This window comes from Uloborus diversus, chromosome 5 (genome assembly GCF_026930045.1).
Source record: "Uloborus diversus isolate 005 chromosome 5, Udiv.v.3.1, whole genome shotgun sequence".
Classification (NCBI taxonomy): Eukaryota; Metazoa; Arthropoda; class Arachnida; order Araneae; family Uloboridae; genus Uloborus; species Uloborus diversus.
The window spans coordinates 179,312,054-179,332,104 of NC_072735.1; the positions used below are offsets into that span (position 1 = coordinate 179,312,054).

The window sequence follows — 20,051 nt, forward strand, 5'->3', positions numbered from 1 at the left end:
TTCTAGTTAGCTCAAGGGAGCTGAGCTCCTGCACTTCTTTTTCAATTTTTATGACAGATTCAACATATTTAGATGGGGTCCAAGATATTCACGTATGAAAAGAAGTCCTGATGACTATAGGGTTCCTGCACTTCTTTTGACAGAAACTAAGTCCTGAATATAAGCACTATTAAAACATGAGGGAAACATGTTAAACCACTAAAAAAATAATTATCTAAATATTTTTAAAAATTATAATTGTAAATTCCCGAAATTTACAATAAAATAGATTCTTACTGAAAACTGAAATTTTGATTTGAATCTAGTGTGATCATATTTTTTTAGAAATTGATTAAAATATCAACTAAACACAGTAAAAATAATACATGGTAGTAAGTTATGACCTTTGTCAACCTTTTTTTTTTCGCATAAAGGTATGCTTTCACAAAATGAATTATTCAAAATATAGCACACATTTGGGAGGAAAAAAGAAATCTGGTTGTTCAAAATGATTTTTTTTTCTCTTTCTTTTCTACAAAACACATTTATTGCTAACGGAAAAGTAATAAAACATAATTTGGGTTCAGTCATTATAATCAATGCCGTAGTCTTTATAGTATGTATTCAATTCAAATAAATATGTTCTGCTGTTACGCCTTAAAAGATAAAAGTTTTATATTCAACAACCAACAACTAGTTTCCTATATTTTATATAAAATGAAAAAAAAAGGAGATAACTAGTGATAGAGCTGAATAATTTAAAAGCTCAGATTTCGTTTTATGAACCATAGAGAAGAAATGTTAATTGAAATAACACTAAATTGCACAATTAAAGTTAGGGACTAAGATACTATACTTATCAGAAAATTTTAGGGTCTAATCAAAGAGAAGAACTCTTGGTTCATTTTTTATCATAAAAATAACTATTCCAAATATAACTATTTTTTAAGCGTTAAAATTAACAAGGATAATATATATACATTACTAAATATTCTGCAAGATGAGCAAAATAACAAATGTAGCATCCAAATATTTCGCAAGAAACCAATCACATTTAAATAATGCTTCATGTGTATGGCAACATCCACATAAAAATTACAAATGGAATTTAAACTAATGCATTATAGCTGCTGCCGCCATTTTCGAAAAGCCAAATTTTTCTTATTCAAAATAAAAATTGCATCTTCTCAAAGTTTGCATTTTAGATTTTCAGTCTTTTATAAAATGACATATGAAGAAACAGGCCAGCCGTTTGCTGTGCTTATTTAAAAACCATGGTTTTGCTCCAGCTATAGATTATTACCAGACTATAAGCACACTTTTTGACACGTAATTTTCTTCACTAAAGATCCATTTTTGATCTTTCTATTGTTTGAGATCTTCCACCTGGTCCACCAACCTGAAAGAGTTCAATATATTAATATTGAGTACTCATGTATTTTATATGGTAACTTAGTATGCACTTTATGAGCAACTAATAATAATTAGGTCTAAAAGCACTGCAAGAGAATGCCCCCCCCCCCCATGGGCACCCTTGTTGTAGATCTTCTTTAAAAATGATAAACTCATCAACTTAATTATTGATAAAAGTCGTACTATCAGGGCCGGATTTGAAAGTGTGGAGGCCCCGGGGCAACGAAGGAGTAGAGGCCCCTAATCAGGGTTCAAAAAGATCATCATATTTTCGAAAATGTCCGATACTTTGATATATATCCGAATATTTTGATATATATGTATATATCTGATGTTTTCGATTTTTTTGACCCATGAAAGTTAGAATATTTTGTAAAAATGTAATTGTGGGGGCCCCTTTGTTGTGGAGGCCCAGGGCAGTAGCCCCGCCTGCCCTCCCCTAAATCCGGCCCTGCATACTATGGCAGGTTAGTTACCGAGTGAAGCCACACTAAGCAAGGTATTACTGCATATTAGCTCAAGCAATGAAAATTTTATCCTACACTTAAGAGTGTCCCATTTTATGAAAAAAACTTCCTTTACCCAATAGATGGCGCAAAATGTTGCACCCTGGTTGTGACGAAAGCATCATGCTCGTTGTACGTTTTAGCCGCAAACTAGTTTTACAACTGACAGGATTTACGCGACATCCAGAAAAGGGGACAAACCGGAATTTGTGTGGAGGAGATATTGTTCTTCAGAGGAGTCAGTGAGGAATGTCTTTCATTGTTCGAAACACACCCCTCAAGTGCCTTCAGGCATTGACAGCGCGAAGGAATCGGAAAAGCAAACAAAACCGCTGCAGAGAAATGAGATGAGAGCATTTTTGCTTCGATTTGAAGTTTAGATCAGAAATGATTTCGTTATACCAAGGGTTCATCTTTTTAACCGCGGAAACTTCGGTAAATTTATCGCAACATATTTTAGAAATGTCTTCTTTTTGGCTATTAAATCTACTAATAAAAGTTGTCAATCTAATGTAGTTTTTTTTTTTTTAAATATTAATCTTTAGAAGCTTTGTTTCCTTCATGCTGCATTTATAGAAATTGCTAAATAGTAATAGAAAAGACTGGAAAGTTTGTTAAATCAGACTTGGACAGTTTAAAAGAAAATTGTCTTTGAAAGGTCACATTTTTTTAATCTTTACCAGGAATTTTACCTTTTGTTCATGACAAAGGTCCACAAAAATTACCATGGAATTACAGAGAAAACTTGGTGGTACGAATCTTTTTACGGCATTTAACAGGGCCCAGTCGTGCAAAGAGGGGGAGGAACAGCTCCCCCCCCCCGAGATCGATCTTAGTTTTCGCCTAACTTGGAAATAGTCGGGGGGCTACGGGGGAAGAAACTGCAAATTGTGATAAAATTATGAAACTCGGCATGCTTGTAGACATTGTATAAACAAAAATTTTACAAAGGGGAGGCATTCCAAAATCCCCCCCCCTGGTGGCCATTTTTGGTCCAGAACCAAAAACGGCGATTCTTTTTAAATTTTCGTTATTATAATTTTTTTAATCATTGGTTGTGTCATTCCATGGATGTTTATTACATTTTTTATTATTTAAAACTCCAAAAAAATCTAATTTCAGAAATAACTTCACAAAAAATGGTTTTTTAAAAATAAAATCAATATTTTTAAATTATGAGTTCTCTGAAGTGAATTTTTCCCCCATAACAGAATTACAGGTTTCTGAATTTGAAGATACATTACATTTGTGTTATATCAAAGTAGGATTCCAGTTATCCAAACTCTAATTGCCCGAACTGTCCAATTATCCGGCCCCTCGTTTTAAATGACTGAGCACGCATAATTGAAACTATTTGAGAAGGGTATAATAGAATAAGGACTTGAAGAAAAAAGAGAGAAAAAAAATTAAATTTCAGACAACATAATTCCAATAGAAAGAAATTTAAAGTTAATTTTAAATTTCTGTTCATTATTATTATCACTATTGTTGCTGTTTTTAATTCTCCGTCACCCAATTGATCATCAATAAGCTTTTTCTCATTTTATAATTAAAAAAAAAAAAAACATATATATATATATATATATATATATATATATATATATATATATATATATATATATATATATATATATATATATAAACAAATTCAAGTTTTGGAGCACTGTATCAAAGCTGGTGCTTTTAAAATTAAAGTTTATTAGATCATAGATTTCAACTAACTTTAGTATCTTTACTGAAACTTTGAAGGAGTTGATTTTGTGTGTGTGTTATATACAAATATACGTGTACAATATACGAATTTTGTATTAACTTATCCAATTATTTAAGACATTTTTAAACACCCTTTAAACTGTTCCAGACCATTTCTTAACAATATATTACCGTTTCTTGCATAAACAGCTGAATTTTTACCGTATTTTTAAAAAAACAGCAGTATTCAAACGATGCACAATATCAATTATCAATGGGAGAGAGAGACATGAAAAAAAAAAAAACAGTACGGTACATATACAGTATGCAGTAATAATAAAGCACTATACTGTAATAGTACTATACAGTATTGCTGTGCTATCTTCGATCAGTGGCGGATTTACATTCTTTTCAAGGGGGTGGCGGTTGAAAAACGTGAAAGCCATATTCCTCCCCTCAACCCACTATGTAGGGGGGGGAATCAATTGCCCCCTTTTAGCCTGTATTTTAAATTTTAATCACCTCCTATCGCCCCTCACAAACTTATCGCCCCCCTCAAGAGTTAAATCTCCCTTTTGGGGGTTATCACCCCCAAGGTTAGAAACCACTGTTCTAAATCATAGCAAAATGTATCATCATACCAGTATAGTGTAGTCCATGGAAGAAAAAGGTTGGAAGATACATATAGAAATATAAAAATTATTAATGTTCAAAAAAGAGGGGAGGGGCGAGCTTCGGTTTCAAATTAAAAAGTGGGTAATGCTGTCCATTTTCGACTACACTGTCTCAACTTAATTTAAAGCAAATTTGTGGAATGTACTTGACTGAAATTAATAGCGAAAGCTAGTAATTCCTTTAATTCTATATTATTGGTTTTCGAAAATGACAGTTACGGAGGGGGCGGTCGTCTCCACCACCCCCCTGGTAAATCCGCCACTGCCTTCGAACCATTTTTTAGAGTTTCAAGCGTTCAAGAATTCGTAATCTTGTCACAAATTTTCCCTTTTTCCTTCTATCTTCACAAACATAGCATGAAACAGCGTGCTTTGGTGCAGAATATTTCATCACCTTTCATATTTAGAATTTAAAATATTAAAAGAAAATTGTGGAGTTGTTATTTATACACACTAACAAAGCGATGTTTTGACTAGCGCTGGGTGGGAACTAGAGCAGTTAGTGATGCTAAAAGGATGAAAGTATATTCACGAAACTAATATTTAGTAGTAAATAGCGAAGCCGTCATTTTGCGCCACAATTCCTTTCCAAAAGTTTTCGTGTTGTGGGTGAGAAATTAGCGTTAGCTCTAACATTCGTTACTCGAGAAAAACTCGCGTTATAGGCATTTGGCGTAAGTTGAATCGCTTTGGAGCGGAAGCCGACTGTATATGAGAGATATAAATGTTCAATTTTGATTGGGGAAAATGTAAATTTATCATACATTTCACGACAGTATATTTTTGAGTATTATAGTTTAAAGTTGGTTGTATTCAAAACGTTGATCAGAATAAAACATGCGTCTTGTTTTGCCACAATGACTTGAGCAGAAAACGGACAACCAAGTTAGAAAAGTTACTTATTGGATTTAGTTCAAGCACTTCTCTGCTTCCCAAACGTGATGAAATTTTAACTAAATACTGTTTTTTTTTTCCTTTTGTTTTAGCAAGATTAGTGAACTCCCCCCACCCTTCGATGATGAGTAGTCATTTGATTGTCATCATTTTTATTTGGAGGAGAATGGAATATATACTATGACTACGAGCATTCTTCGGAAGGGCTAGAGAGGTGAAAACCAGGAAAATATGTAGCAAAAAGGGAGATCCAATGGGGTATTCCCCCAAAAATATTTTAAAAATCAATAAAACGATCTATCCTTCCTGGATTTCGTTTCAAAGTTTATTTCAGGTCCGTCATTTGGGAAATCAGGGTGAGGAGGGGCCATTGGAACCCCCTGGATTTTAGAAATAATTTTAAAAAAAATAGTCTTTTTGTTCGTATTTTTTGTTTGTTCCTTTAAATATTAGGCAAATGTTTGGATAGGTAGCCTCTCCCCCCGGAATTTTTCCGGAATTGAAGTCTCCAAAACGTATTTTAATCAAGTTTTAGTGATTGGGGGGGGGGGAGAGAAATGATTGGGGGTAATATGAAGGAAACTTTGGAAATTTAAGTTTCAGAAATAGAATAGTAGATTATCTTTGATGGCAAGGCGAAACGATCGGAGACCCTCACCCGGAATTTTTTTTTAAATTTAAATCCTGAAAAGGAATGTTTGTACGGTCTTTAATTATGCAAAAGGAATAGAAGGTACTCCTGTGAAATTTTTCCGAAATTGAAAGCTTAAAAATCCATTTCTTTGCTATTTTTAGGGAATGGGATAGGGTTCTAGGAACTTCTCGAAATATTTCCAAAATTAAGTCCTGAAAACGCAATTACATGACATCTTTCAGGATGAGGGTTGGGGTTAAGAGACTGTCTCACAAAAAAATTCGATATTGAAGTTCCAAAAACGAACTTTCAGACAATTTTAGATTATGTTATAGGGAGGTTTTTTTCGACTCTTTCGCGGCAATTTGTAGGGATGCAAGTCCGTAAACCAAAATGTAATAATGCTGAGGGATCATCAGGCTCTTTAAATTCGCCACTACGCTCAAGTATTGATGCTTCTCTAAAATGATTTTTTTCCTCTACATATTTTAGTTTTTAAACTGTTTAATGATATGTTTTTGAATGTGTTCTCTTATAAGAAATTCTTCGCGACTCCCTTGGAAGTCACAACATGCTGGTTGGGAACCGCTGATCTGGAGCATTAGTAATTAACCAAGCTAGTCAATTAATGGTTAAAATATTTTTTTTCTCAATAAAAGTTGTACTATACACATTCATATCTTTAGCATAAAAATGTTTGTAATTACTTTGGTATAAAGAAAAAAGCTTTAAAACTAGCATTTAACTATGTCATTACTACAGGTAGATCGTGTTTGTCAATTACTGGCGTTGAAGGCATTTTAGATCAATGCATGTAATCGACCAACCTTCAATAACAAACAACATAAATGGATAGTTATTAAATGCATTTTTTTCCCTTCACTGAGAATAAGCATTGATCAGCATATCTCAGTAAATGAACCTGTAAAATTAAATTTAACCTAGAAAAAGGTGATTCAACATTTTATCTGATAACAATTTGCACCAGTAAGAAAAGTGACTTCCTTGAAAACTTCTAGATGTCTCTGTAAGTATATCGTACGTAACCTTCATAATGGTCAAATCAAAACCTTTGTTACAAGTTAGTTCAACTTACTGGCTGATGGTCAGTAACTCGCAGATCACACTATAATACTTCCTGTGCAATTTAAATAAACGCTTTATCAATATAATGTTTACTTAATCTGTTACTTTTCCAAGTCTAAAACTTTAAAGTATAAAATTGAGATAAAGATTTACTTAATCCATTTGCACAGATTTGACATTTTTATGCTTGTATTTGCAATTTATTCCCAGAATTTTAAGCTTTGTCTTAAAATTTTGATACATTCAAATATAAAAACCATTAAACGTTACATAATATACGAAGTACCTACTTTCTAAAAAAGTTTCGTGTCTACAAGGTAATGATTTGAGCCTATTACGCGTACGCACACAATATGTAAAAATCTTTACTTTTCAAGTTCAATTTTTTTTTTTTTTTTTAAAGTTCATATATTATCATACATAATACTTTGCTCTTTGTTATAAAGGGCAAATATATGCACGAAGATGTCACACCTGCGCAAATGGATTGAGCAAGGTTTTTTTTATTAAATAAGAACTATTTTCAGATCATCTTTGTCCTTCGTTAACATTAGAAAATATTAATTACTTCTTGAAAAATAGTTAAAATCGTTGTTGAAATAAAATATCACGAAATTTTAATGATATCTGTTGCGTCAATTTAGAAAGATATTCATTGCGGATTAGGAAAGATTCTGTGGCGAGCACTCGTAGGCCAACCCTCCACTTCTTGTTCACCCACCTGTTTCTAACAACACGGAAAATACACACGGGGACGTCCTCCCTCCCCCCTTTCTCTTCCTCGACTACAATCACTGCCGCCTCGAGCAAAAGCTACAAGCACTGACATCCGATACCACTGGCCATCACTTCAGGCACACGCATGGAAAGCCTCACTTTTTCGCAAAAATCTAATTCATCTGCAAAACTCACTGATGGCGATATTTGTCCGGCGGGATCCCCACGCGATCACGAACAATTGGTTTTAGAGAAAAAAAAATCTAGACTGATTTATGAAGAATATGAAGGAATGAAACTTGTTACAGAAAGTTTATGGTCCATATGGAATCATTTATTAGCATAAAAATGAGAAAAAAGCCGAACTATTAATAAAATAGACCTTAATTTCACGTATCCTTACTTATTCGAGTTTTTGACGCCATCTATTGGCACTTTAGGCAACTATAAGATTAGTGGACAGAATCGAGTAAGTTTCAGAACACGTGAGCATTGAAATTTTTTTTAATGATATTTACAAAATATTTTAATTGCAATGCGTCTACATTGTTTCTATGGTTCAGAGAAAAAAATCTCGAATCTTTGTGTTTAGATGTTTTTTCATGAATGTGTTTAAGAGAAATATTTCATATTTGACAAAAAGTACTTTTTAATATCATTTTGTGATAAATGTAGGTAACTCAGCAGCAATTTACTTCATGCACGTTGTTTTTTACACATTCATCTGATACAGTAAAAAGTTTCATTGCAATCTGGCGATTAGATTTTTTTTGTCGCTGTTCCCAAAGAGTCAAGTTTAGCATGTTTTTCTACCGGAACAGCCTTAACAGCTTGATTTACAAACTGTAGCCATTTGAGATAGCTTAAATTTTGCTTTTCATGGTTTTTATTTCATCAATTAGCCACTTGAGATGTGACGCATCAAATTCTCCGTAAAATATACGGAAAAAATGACCCTTGTTTTTTTTAAAAATATTTTTCCTATTACTTAAGGTGTTATTAGAAACTCACATTCATTTTTCTTACCCTCATTTAACTAATAGCCAGTGATACAGTAACCCGCGTGTTTCAACAATGAAACTCGTGCCACGGCATGATGATTTGATAATATGTTTTGTTAATGTTTAACATGCCAAGGAAAGGCTTTATTGTTACAAGGCTGAACTTGATCCTATTTTACTAGTAAGTCCTTCAGTTTAGGAAAACGAAGAAACCAAAACAATTATGCAATCTACTGGAGTTTAGGGTCAATAAACTGGTGTTAGGGTTAAAATTTCAACTATCAAAATATCACCAAACAGGCAATGGCTTTGTTCAAATGTAGAAGCAATTTTCACCCATCATACCATGATGGGCGATTTTCGGTTAGAAAAGAAAAAAAAAGGCAGGTGCTATTGTTTCAACTCAACCTGCACGAAACACAGAAGAAATGAGCAAAAACCTAACTCACATGACTATTCCAGGTGTCTTTCTTGTTGACTTCGGTTTCTGAGTCGTCCTCCGACAATTCCGAGTATTCGTCTTCGTGGAGGAGGAGATTGTCTCGAGATGGGTTAGACCCATCGCCTAATCTGATCACACACAGAAGTCAAGGAAGTACATTGCATATTTCACACATGGAATGAGTCAAATTCAGAATAAAGATTTTTTTTTTTTGAGCAAATAAGTTTACTAATTTATTTTATTTAGCCATGCTTTGATGTTGTTATTCCATTGCCTTTGTGATTGGTAGACAGTGAGTCAGGTGATACAATGCACTGTAATCAATGAAATTCATGAATGTTAAATTATTTTCCTTCCTTTGTTTTTTGCAGAAGATTGTCCTTTGCATCTTATTGATTCCTTTTTTTTTTAACTTTTGATTTATTCTTTATTTTCATTTTATTATCATTTTTTGCAGATGATACATCCCCCCCCTAAGTATCCTATGATACATAGCTCCAAAAAGAAATCTTTTTGTATCTGATTCTTTTTTTTTTTTTTTAACTTTTGATTTATTCTTCACTATTACTTTATTATTACAGCTCTTTGCAACAAACATCAAGGGACCATAAATTTTGTACCAGGAAATTGTAATGGAATTTAAGCAATGTAGTAGATATTCTATTGCATTGTTATAAGCTGTAATGAGATTGTACTGCATTATTTTCTGAAAAATTGATTATTTTTTTATTTTATATAAATTTTTTTTTTTTTTTTTTTTTTTTTTGTAGAATATTGTATTATTCGTAAGTTAATTTTAGCATGCACAAATGCACGCATGCAAGATTTCTTAAAATGTTACAGTAACTATTTAAAAATACTCATAATTAGAAAAAGTTGAACACTTGTGCAAGTATTTATTTATTCATTTATTCATAAGATTGTATATTTAAGTATTATTTTTAATATTCCTTTCCAATAATAAACAGAACTCAAAAGTAAGCTCATTTCACAATAACTGCACAAAACTATACAAGTAATTTAAAAAACACAAGTTAATATCATCTAAAATCATGTTTTCTAAATTTTTAGTGACTTTTAAAACCATTGCGTTTATTACATGTTAGGCTACAAAATTTCAGTAACCTGTTCAGAGAGTAACATTGCAAAACTCCCAACTCTTTGCAGCATTCACTTTCAAGAGAAAAAAAATCTTCATTATTACCCCAAAAGTCATTACGGTAAGAACACAAAAGATAATGTACACATGCAATAAGAATACTATTGTGTATAAAGGATACATTGGTTTAAAGGACCTCCTCTTTCTTCGCGAAAACAGCTTAGCAAGCTGGGTGAATTTTTTACGAGAAGCTAAATGCATTAAAAAGAAAACAACCATTAATGTGCAAAATAATTACAAGTTTTCAAAACATTTTCGACTTAACTCAATAATAAAAAGAATTCATAAGATTTTATTAATAATGATGAAAGACAGTGCAGGGGGGAGGAGGAGAGAGAGACTTAAAACTTCATATAGTAACTATTCCTTTTTAAGGGAGGGAGAGAGAGACCAAAACATAAATATAGTAACAATTCCTTTTTAACAGAGTGAATGTTAAATAACATTGTTGAGTAGATGGCATTTTTAATTGTCACTTTAGCATTTATTCTTATGAAAGTGACATTATCACATTGATTAAAATAACAATGAATAGTAAGTATCACAACAGTAAAATAATCAGGTACTTAAAACCAATATCTCAATATTAGGCATACATTCTATATTTTTAAAGAATAGGATTTCATGGTTTTTATGCGGGGGTCTTGTTTTGCAGCAGCTTTAATCAATTTGTGGTAGTATAAAAGAATTTTATCTAGCTACGCTCATCTATTTCTGTGTTTATATATTTATTTTATTCATCTCTCACTTTCTATTGATCTTTCTATACCTATCTATACATAGTAGTATCTATCTACCTCTTTCTCTATTAAGCTATGTCGATTTATATTTTTTTCTAACTATCTCATATATTATACCCAGTGCTGTAGTTGGAAAAACACACTTGAGGAAACTCACCTTGAGGTTTTGGGGGCCTCACCAAAAAAAAAAGGAGGCTTAAAAACTATTTTCGTTACATCTGCATTATTTTAATAATTAAAAAACCAAATATTTCAGGGAATGCATCTGCTTGCAACTATGCCATAGCTTCTACCTATAAATTTATATCTATATCTCTTTGTGTCCATCAATTTATTAAGTACCATGTTACCTATCTACTATATATATACGCATATATACAAATGTATCTATAATTGAGGCATTCATAGCTTAAATAAATCAAGTCCAAAACTATTTCTGATTGAAAATTCAAGTGCCGCGTAAATTACTGTTCTTGAATTTTCAAATTATGAGTCATATTCAATTTAGTTTTCTACAACAACAATAGAAAAATATCATCTAAATCACTTTCAAATTCATCTAGTGCCAATTAACTGTAATCTTGCTTTATCTCAGCTACAATTTATGGACTGGATCCACTTTAGCAATAAATAATTTAATAACCAATATCTATCTCTAAATAAGTACCTCAAGAATGCAGGAGCCTGTCAAAATCTCGCTGAAAAGCAAGTAGAATTGTGAGAGGGCTTACCTTTCCCCATGTTTTTGATTTTTTCCCTAAATGCAGCATCTGTCTCCTCGGGAGGGGAGCTGTTGCAGTAGGGGAAATTGGGATCCAAGCCTTCTCCCGCCTCACCCCCCTCTTCCTCCTCCTCCTCTGAGACGTCTGACGAAGCTGAGGAAACATTTTTTTCACAATTAGCTTAAACTATAGCTTTTTTTTTTTTTATAATTTTAAATAATGGCAGGAGTGTTAAATAGCGGTATACTGGTGCACATTAACATATTTATAGAAAAATATCATTTGCGCTCAAGGCCGCCCATATAGAAGGGCAAGGGAGGCTCGAGCCCCCCCCCCCTTAGAAATTAGAACTTCCTTGCTTTTAGTACTTTTTTCTTTGAAAAAAATGTAAAAACATTTCTTCTCCAGCCATTAATGAATAAGTTATTAAAAATGTCAAATCTTAATGACTCTAATCTGTCCTAAAATCTGCTTCCATGAGGAAAATCTCCAGCTAAAGCATGGTTAAAATATCTGAGCCTCCCCTAACAATTTTGCATATGGGTGCCCATATTTGCGCTACTGGCATATATAGCTCTTCATGCTTTGATTTCACATTTCAGTGGAACTTTTAATGTTATTTAATGACTTATTTAATTTAATTGCTATATTGGAGACACTCTTATTAACTTCATTTCTTTAAACTTCACATTTTTCTCAGAGTTCAGTAAAATGTAAAAATAAAAAATGACATTGCATAGTTAGAAATTGTAACCTAATATATCTGTTCACCAGTATCAAATCAAATGCTCCAATCAAAACAAGTCTATAGGCTCATTAAAAAAAATGTATTGTAATACCAAATAAGTAGTTTCTATACAGCTTTTAAATCATTAATGCACTATTGTTCTAATTTAGCCTTAATAACAAATCTTCACCAATTTTTTGAAAATTAATGACATTAATTGTCTTGTAACAAAGAATAAAATAAATGAAACAACAATGCTTTTCAGCGCATCTTGATAGAGACTAGCCACTATTCCCTTAAATAATACGCATTAAATTTGAATTCAGCATTGAGAAATAAAGATTTCAAGGGTTATAAGATTTGATGGCATAAAATGGCTGTAGAGCCAAGAGTAGGACAATTCTTATACAATTCAATAAACCAGCAAGGGTTTACAAATACATACAGATTTATGACAAATATTATTTCATTATTTCAACAATTGTAAAATCATTGTTAAGAGAGTTTGATAACCAAAGAAGTTTAAAACAAAAATCTGAATGTTTCATGCATGGAACATGCTCAGGGTTCATACCCTTCAGGGAGGAAAAAATTCGAGCACTTTTCAAGGCAAAAAAAAAAAAAAAATTCAAGGCAATATTATAAATTTGTACTAAAAACATTGTATACAGATTTCTTTTAAATTCAAACATATAAATAATAGCCAAAAAAAAAATGCCTTTCTACAACAAGAGACACTTAGATAAAAGATCAACTGTGTCGAGAGTTTTTCTGCAAATGTCTGAAAAGCTCGTTCATAAAGAGGAGCAGGTCAAATGAGGTTTAATTCTGAAATCCTCACATTCAGAGAAGTATATTTTATAGAATCTGCAAGCAAATATTAAAAAAATAATAATAAAATAAACCTTTCATGAATGCTTTTAACTTCTATGGGAAAAAACCACAATACCTAAGTTCAATAGAATAGCCAGAGAGGATGTTTTGCAGTCAACTTTTAATGTACATAGAATTTATTTCTTATGTTAAAATAATTTATTAAGTCAAAATATTGTGCATATAGATACCAGGCCCAGTGCCTAGCTAGGTCTTAGTCAATTTATTAGACACCAATGAAGATCAATGACCCTCCTTCAGCTATCTAGCCCTTTGCCTATTGCAGCCTCTTCCGGTAAGTTGTTCCAAGTGCCCACAACCCAATAAAAGTTGAACATTTGAGGTAAAGGGGGGGGGGGGGAATCCGAGGTAGGGAGGTGAAAGCATAACGAACACTACTGGATTTCCAGTGAATAAGCAAAACACAATTACCCCTGTTACATACCTTAATTATTTTAGCAGGCATAAAGAAAATGTATGCTAAATTGTTTGAATTTAAATTTTTTTTTCAAAAAATCTGTAATAACTGAAAATTAGCTAATGATAATTAAAAAAAAATTACAAAAATAAATATGTATATACGTATTTAAACAAAACAAAAGTAATTAATTTCTTAGTTATTGAAAAACAATATAAAACAAGCTGATCTGATGTAACATGTGTCAAAATAATTTCTAATTGCCAAAAATATAAAAATATTTAAAAAATGCAAAGGTTGAAACCTCAATAAAGGGAAGCAAATTTTCATGAATTAAGTTCAATGTCGGCAAGTTTCCCATAAAATAAATTTATTTACTTTTCACTAAAATTAAACATAATATATGCTAATCTAAGGTAGCATATATGAAAATACCATCTGATTAGCCAAAATATTTAAATATTTGCAAGATGCAAAAAGACTAAAATTTCAAACACGAGAAGCAAATTTACGCAAAGTCTGAGTAAGTTCAATGTTGGCATGTTCTCCATAAAATAAATTAGTTTACTTTTTACTAAAATTAAACATAAAATATGCTTATCTAAGGTAGCATATGCGAAAATAACATTCGATTACCCAAAATATTTAAATATTTGCAGGATGCAAAAAGATTAAAATTTCAAGCACAAGAGCAATTTTGCGAGAAATCCCAGCAAGTTCAATGTTGTTCAAAATAATTCCTTTGTTAAATATTGAAATTGAACAAAAAATAAACTAATCTGTTGTACCACATGTCAAAATAACTTCCGATTGTAAAAAACTTCAAAATATTTACAAGATGCAAAAGAATTGGAATCTCAAACACTGAAGCAATTTTTCGCGATGTTGCAGATTGAACACATGTTCAGAAAATTGCATTGGTGAAATACTTGTTTAAAAATTTTAAGCACAATCCCATGATTTTTGAAAGAATTTAAGCACTAAGAAACTTTTTGAAGGTTTTAAAAATTTTCCAAGGTTTTCAAGCACTTGAAAATGAATATTTTTTTTCAAGCGCTTTTCAAGGTTTTTCAAGGGCGTATCAACAATGATGCTTTAAATTATGCTTAAGTATAATAACAAGCTGCGTGACTGGCGTTGCACAGGCTACCTAAAAAATTAAAGAGATGTCCAGGTGATGTTTTTGTAATACTCCGACATCAGTTTCAAATGCGTTAAAATTGATTATGTGAAACTACAGCATCAAGATTTAACCAATACCATTAATTATTAATTTAATACCAAGTTATCAGATTCCAATTAAGCTTCAGTTAAAATCATTAAAAGCATTTTTTTTTGTTCAACCCTGTTTTCTATAAAGAAATCCAAACAAACTTAATTTAACATGTTCTTTTAATTAAACAGGTAGGCAAGTTACAAAAGGATTGAAATTTCAAACACAACTTGCAATTTTGGGCCAACACAAAGATATGATAAACATTCCAATCGAGTGCTGGAGTTCAAGCGGTTCAAGAAAATTATTTCAAACTTTAAAGTGAATGAAGAATTTGAATCCGAGTTGGAAAAGATTAAGTTTAACTATCTAGAAAGCTTTAAAATCTGGAAAGTATTAATCTTGTAAACATGGAAATATTGGATACATGCACAGTTGAACAAAGATCTTTACCTCGTTCAAGAGTTGACAGAAACTCTTTATTGTCCTTTAGTTCTTGGAAGAACTCTTCATTTTGTAAAAATAAAGCTATCCTTTCATCTTCCAAAAACTGCACCAGGCCGGGGTCATTCGTCGCAGTATTACTCTGACGTTTTTTCTCATTCTCTTCCATTCGCTGTTGCAAAATGGTGGAGCTCAAGATAGTAACCTTCTGAAAAATAAAATACTATGTTACCATCATATTGTTTCCTTGTATGCCAATTAAGGAATGGCTAACGTTTAAAAACTAAAAAGCACGGGTGCAGAATATGTCCGATCCGGCGATCTAGGATCAGGGGAAAGTTGAACCATCTGGGGAAATTTTACAGAATCGATGTTTTTTACTTTTAATTTTCCGCTTTTTTTCGCAAGTGTCTTTTGAATGCATTTTCTTTTGAATCACCACTCTTTATATCTTCATTAACTATTTATTGGATAATAATTTACATTTAATAATAAATAATAGATAGGATATTTTAATTAAAATTTACATGTATTTACTTTTTAGATACTTAATTCTACAAGTTACCAGTTCATTCTATTAATTTTAAGGATGCTGTTTTTTTTTTTCAAAATTATCTATACCTATAGTAAAAGGAATGAATTTTTATCTGAAACATATAACCATATTGTAAAATTTTGGGGTAATTTTCGTATAGATTGGGGGAAATGTTGGCAGTAAAAACATTTTCTGTATCCCTGCTAAAAAGTGATTATTGTTGAAATCTCACCATTATAAAATATTAGTAACAACATACAATAAATGTACTAAAAAGGTAATAAAGATATATATTGTAACACCTGGCAAGTGACACAAAATTGCAGAGATCAACTGAACCAGGCCTTGCAGAAAATATTGTGAGACCTAGCTTTATTAAACGCTACAAGTACTTAAAACAGATGACAGTAGACCAATTATTTGTTAAGAAATGATGTGAGAAAGCATTTTTATATGTTTCAATGTCTAGCAAACAATTCTATGTTAAAAGCTAAAAATAATTGCCTTATTGCTAGAGCTAAGGCACAATTGCAAGCAAATATTGAACAGTTCTAACTGAGCTGTTTTGGAACTTGTTTGCAGTTTTTTGTTTGCCGATATTTATACACTAGTAGTACCCGCACCGCTTTGCCTGTAATAGAAAATAAAAAGGTCTTTTGGTTCGGCTGCATATTTACAAATAACGTATGATGAATTTTCTCACCAATTGGCTGGTGCCCATGTTACGGTTCCACGTTATGATAATTTCGTAACCACATCGAATTTTCGAAAAATGGCTTCGAGGTGCAACCCCCTTGCTACAAACTAACTTTGTGCCAAATTTCAGGAAAATCGGCCGAATGGTCAAGGCACTACGCACGTCACGGAGATCCTGACAGACAGAGATCCGGACAGAGAGAGATCTTGACAGACAGAGATCCGGACAGAGAGAGATCTTGACAGACAGAGATCCGGACAGAGAGAGATCTTGACAGACAGAGATCCGGACAGAGAGAGATCTTGACAGATAGAGATCCGGACAGAGAGAGATCTTGACAGACAGAGATCCGAACAGAGAGACTTTCAGCTTTATTATTAGTAAAGATATACAAATGTGATGACTAGCAACAGGCACTGGACCCAGCTAGGCTTGTCCTAGTTGATTTATTAGTCCTCAATGAAGATCGACGGCCCCTTGCTCGTCACAGCCTCTCAAGAACGGATGGGGACGATCGCCCCTTACTTGAGAGACTCTGCAGTGGCAATGTTTCGAAATTGAAGTTCGAAAAATGAAATTTAAGAATACCTTTGGCAATGAAAAAGAGAAGGAAAAGGTTAGGAGACAACCTTCTGCCTCACCCTCCTTGGCTAAATCTCGATATTGCAGCTGTTTTGAGTTATATAATGATGCAGCAGCCCACTCCTCCTTAAGCATGTGCAAATCAGATAAGTAGCAAGAGGCAAGTAAAAGAATCATTGCCCCTCTTTGAAGAAATTCTGGATCTGCCCTTGCAGCCTCTTCCGGTAAGCTGTTCTAAGAGCTTACAACCCTACTAAAGTAGTATTTCTTCCTTATTTCCAGGTTAGCCTGAGATTTGAACAGATTAAAACAATAACCACTCGTCCTGCTTTTATGTGGAAATTTCAAAGTCACTTTTTAACCCTTAAATAGTCGGGTATTGGCCTATTCCTCCCATGTTGTCATATATGTTGCCCTTTCCCCCGTCAATCCTTATCTTGATAATGGGGTCCCCATCTGTGTAGTTGACCTTGAGTAACTCCCTAACCCTCACACAGAGTTCTGAGAATTTCTTTTGGTACTTTAGGGTCTCATAGCTTTTGGAAATGTATGTCCGTCATTTAGACTGATAGCGCAATAACCTAGTCAACCTTCCCGACATTTATTTCTTTCAGCGTACGCTGAGTAAGCATTGTTCTTCATTTCATACATTTGAATAGTAAATGGTATCCATTTTATTAGCTGAAGCAAACACTAACAGAAATCATTTTTTTTTTTTTTAAATTGTCTCACAGATCGCTAGGGCAGGGAAAGAAACGAAATGTGAGCACTAACGTAACATGAAGAGACATGAACACGCTTGGGTTAAAGATGTCTTAGCACTTAGTATTGAACTAGTGCCATGATATACTGGACATAACATCTTGCAAAGTTGGTGAAATACTTTCATTTCCAAAGACAGAGAGAACAGAAGTGGTTACTTTTGTGTTTGATTTAGTAGCAGGCACTCCGCTAATTTTCAGGAATGTTGGTGGAAGCTCCCCTAAAAGTGGAGGGTTCCATTCCTTCAACGTTTTCAAGGCCACATCTGATTCAGAGGATGCTGCAGCGGGGGTCTCTCCCTCTGCACTCTCTGCAGCCTCAGAAGTTTCTGAAAAAAAAAAAGATCAGCCAATTCAAATGTTATATTAAAAAAATGGAAAATTATTTTAGACATACATAGAGTTTCCACTCCAATAGTAAACATTATCATACATAAGATACAATACCTCAACACTAGAAAAACTAAAAAATGCAGTATACCTAGAAGGACTGAAGGGGTCTCTGTGCAAACCCTATTTTGAGTGAATTCTTTTTCAAAACTCTTCCTGAGTGAGTCTACATATTTTCTCTAATGATTAAACAGAACGGAATGCATAGTAATGTTCAGTCATGTTATCTTGGCGTGCTAAAATGTAAAGTTAGATTCTTTTTCGAAGAGCAATCCCAACAGTTTGGCTGGTGGGCAGTTGGCAGTATTTAGCATTTGGAATTTCATCCGACTAAAAAAAGAGAAAGGTAAAAAGGTGAAACTAGAGGGAACAGGGGTTGAACAGGTAATGATTTTTTTTTTTGTTAAAATTGTAAAATACCTACCGGCTCTTGGGGTAGGCAACCTAGGCGGCCGCCTAGGGTGGCAGATTTAAGGGGCGGCAAATTTCAAAATTGAAATATTTTTTTAAAGCACGAATATCTGTTTCAGCGCCATAAGATTCACTGCTTCAATGCTAAACAAAATAATTTAGAGGCGTACCAGTGCCAGGATATGCAAAACATAGTTTGGAATTTAACTTGAAACTCACTTTAATTTTAAGCACTTTACTATTGTTTTTATTTCATGAATATATTATTATTTAATATTATTGTTATTAGTATTATTCCATGGGGGGGGGGGGCGGCACTTGTCAATATCACCTAGGGCGGCAGAACTACTAGAGCCGGCCCTGGTCCCCCCCTCCTATCTTTATTGATCTAAAGGTCAATACAGTTGGCTCTCTGTTTAACGACGCTCTATTTAACGACGACTTTTCACGGTCCCAGATGGTCCGCTGTAGTGTTAAAAGCATTCTATTTAAGGACGATTTCTACTTAAGGACGATTTTTTGTGGTCCCTTGAAAGTCGTTAAACAGAGAGTCAACTGTATTTACCTCCTATGAGGCTAATAATTAAAGGATTACATTAGTACTCAAATAAGGTCATACGATTAAAAATCAGAATGTTTCATTTTTCATGTCATTAGTCAGTCATCATTCAATTTATTGAACAATCAAACTATCAGAGAGGCTTTTTAGTGTTAATGTTGAAAACATTCAGCAACATGAAAAATGACTTTAAGAAATGGTTTAAGGTCATTAATTGTCATGTAAGGTCATTAGTTGTCATGTGAAAAAAAAAATCCATGAAAAAAGACTCAGGAAGTTTCCAAAACAAAATTAAAGAATGCTGCAAATAATTCTAACCTAATGAAATTTATTGTGGTGATTAGATAAGTTTTTAAAAATGATACATTGATATAAAAACAAGACAGGTGAAGTTTCTTGAAATAAAATCACACAAAAATTTCAACTTATTCTGCAATTAACACTGCAATTTATAAAACATTCAATATCAATTTATTGTTGATGAAGACAACAATTAAATTGACTTTGTGAAGAATTACTTTTCAATACAAATTAATGGTTTTTCAGGTAATGTGGATTCATAATGTTCTTGAGAAAAAAAAAATTAACATTTAAAATTTGCCTTTTATATTTTTTTTAGCATCAACTTCGGTTTTTGAGTTACCTACTGTTTAAACCAGTTTTTGGCATCAAAATGCCAACCCTGTTTGTTAGCAGCTTCAAACAGGGGTGCTCCTAATTGGAGATCACTCTGATCAACCAAAATTTCCCTTATTCGGCAAATTTTAACTCACAATTCAGTT

At 32.9% G+C, this 20,051-nt stretch overlaps 1 protein-coding gene across 1 annotated transcript in view; it reads right to left on the reverse strand.

Moving 5' to 3' along the window:
• Nucleotides 1-1,145: 1,145 nt before the first annotated feature.
• Nucleotides 1,146-20,051, reverse strand: part of LOC129223310 (CUE domain-containing protein 1-like) — a 40,612-nt gene continuing 21,706 nt past the window's right edge. The window contains exons 4-9 of the mRNA XM_054857876.1: nucleotides 18,069-18,238; nucleotides 15,344-15,542; nucleotides 11,669-11,812; nucleotides 10,319-10,388; nucleotides 9,046-9,166; nucleotides 1,146-1,378 (exon numbers count right to left, since the gene is read on the reverse strand). Coding sequence (XP_054713851.1) covers nucleotides 1,322-1,378; nucleotides 9,046-9,166; nucleotides 10,319-10,388; nucleotides 11,669-11,812; nucleotides 15,344-15,542; nucleotides 18,069-18,238 — 761 coding nt within the window. The 3' untranslated portion in view covers nucleotides 1,146-1,321. The remainder of the gene's footprint in view (nucleotides 1,379-9,045; nucleotides 9,167-10,318; nucleotides 10,389-11,668; nucleotides 11,813-15,343; nucleotides 15,543-18,068; nucleotides 18,239-20,051) is intronic.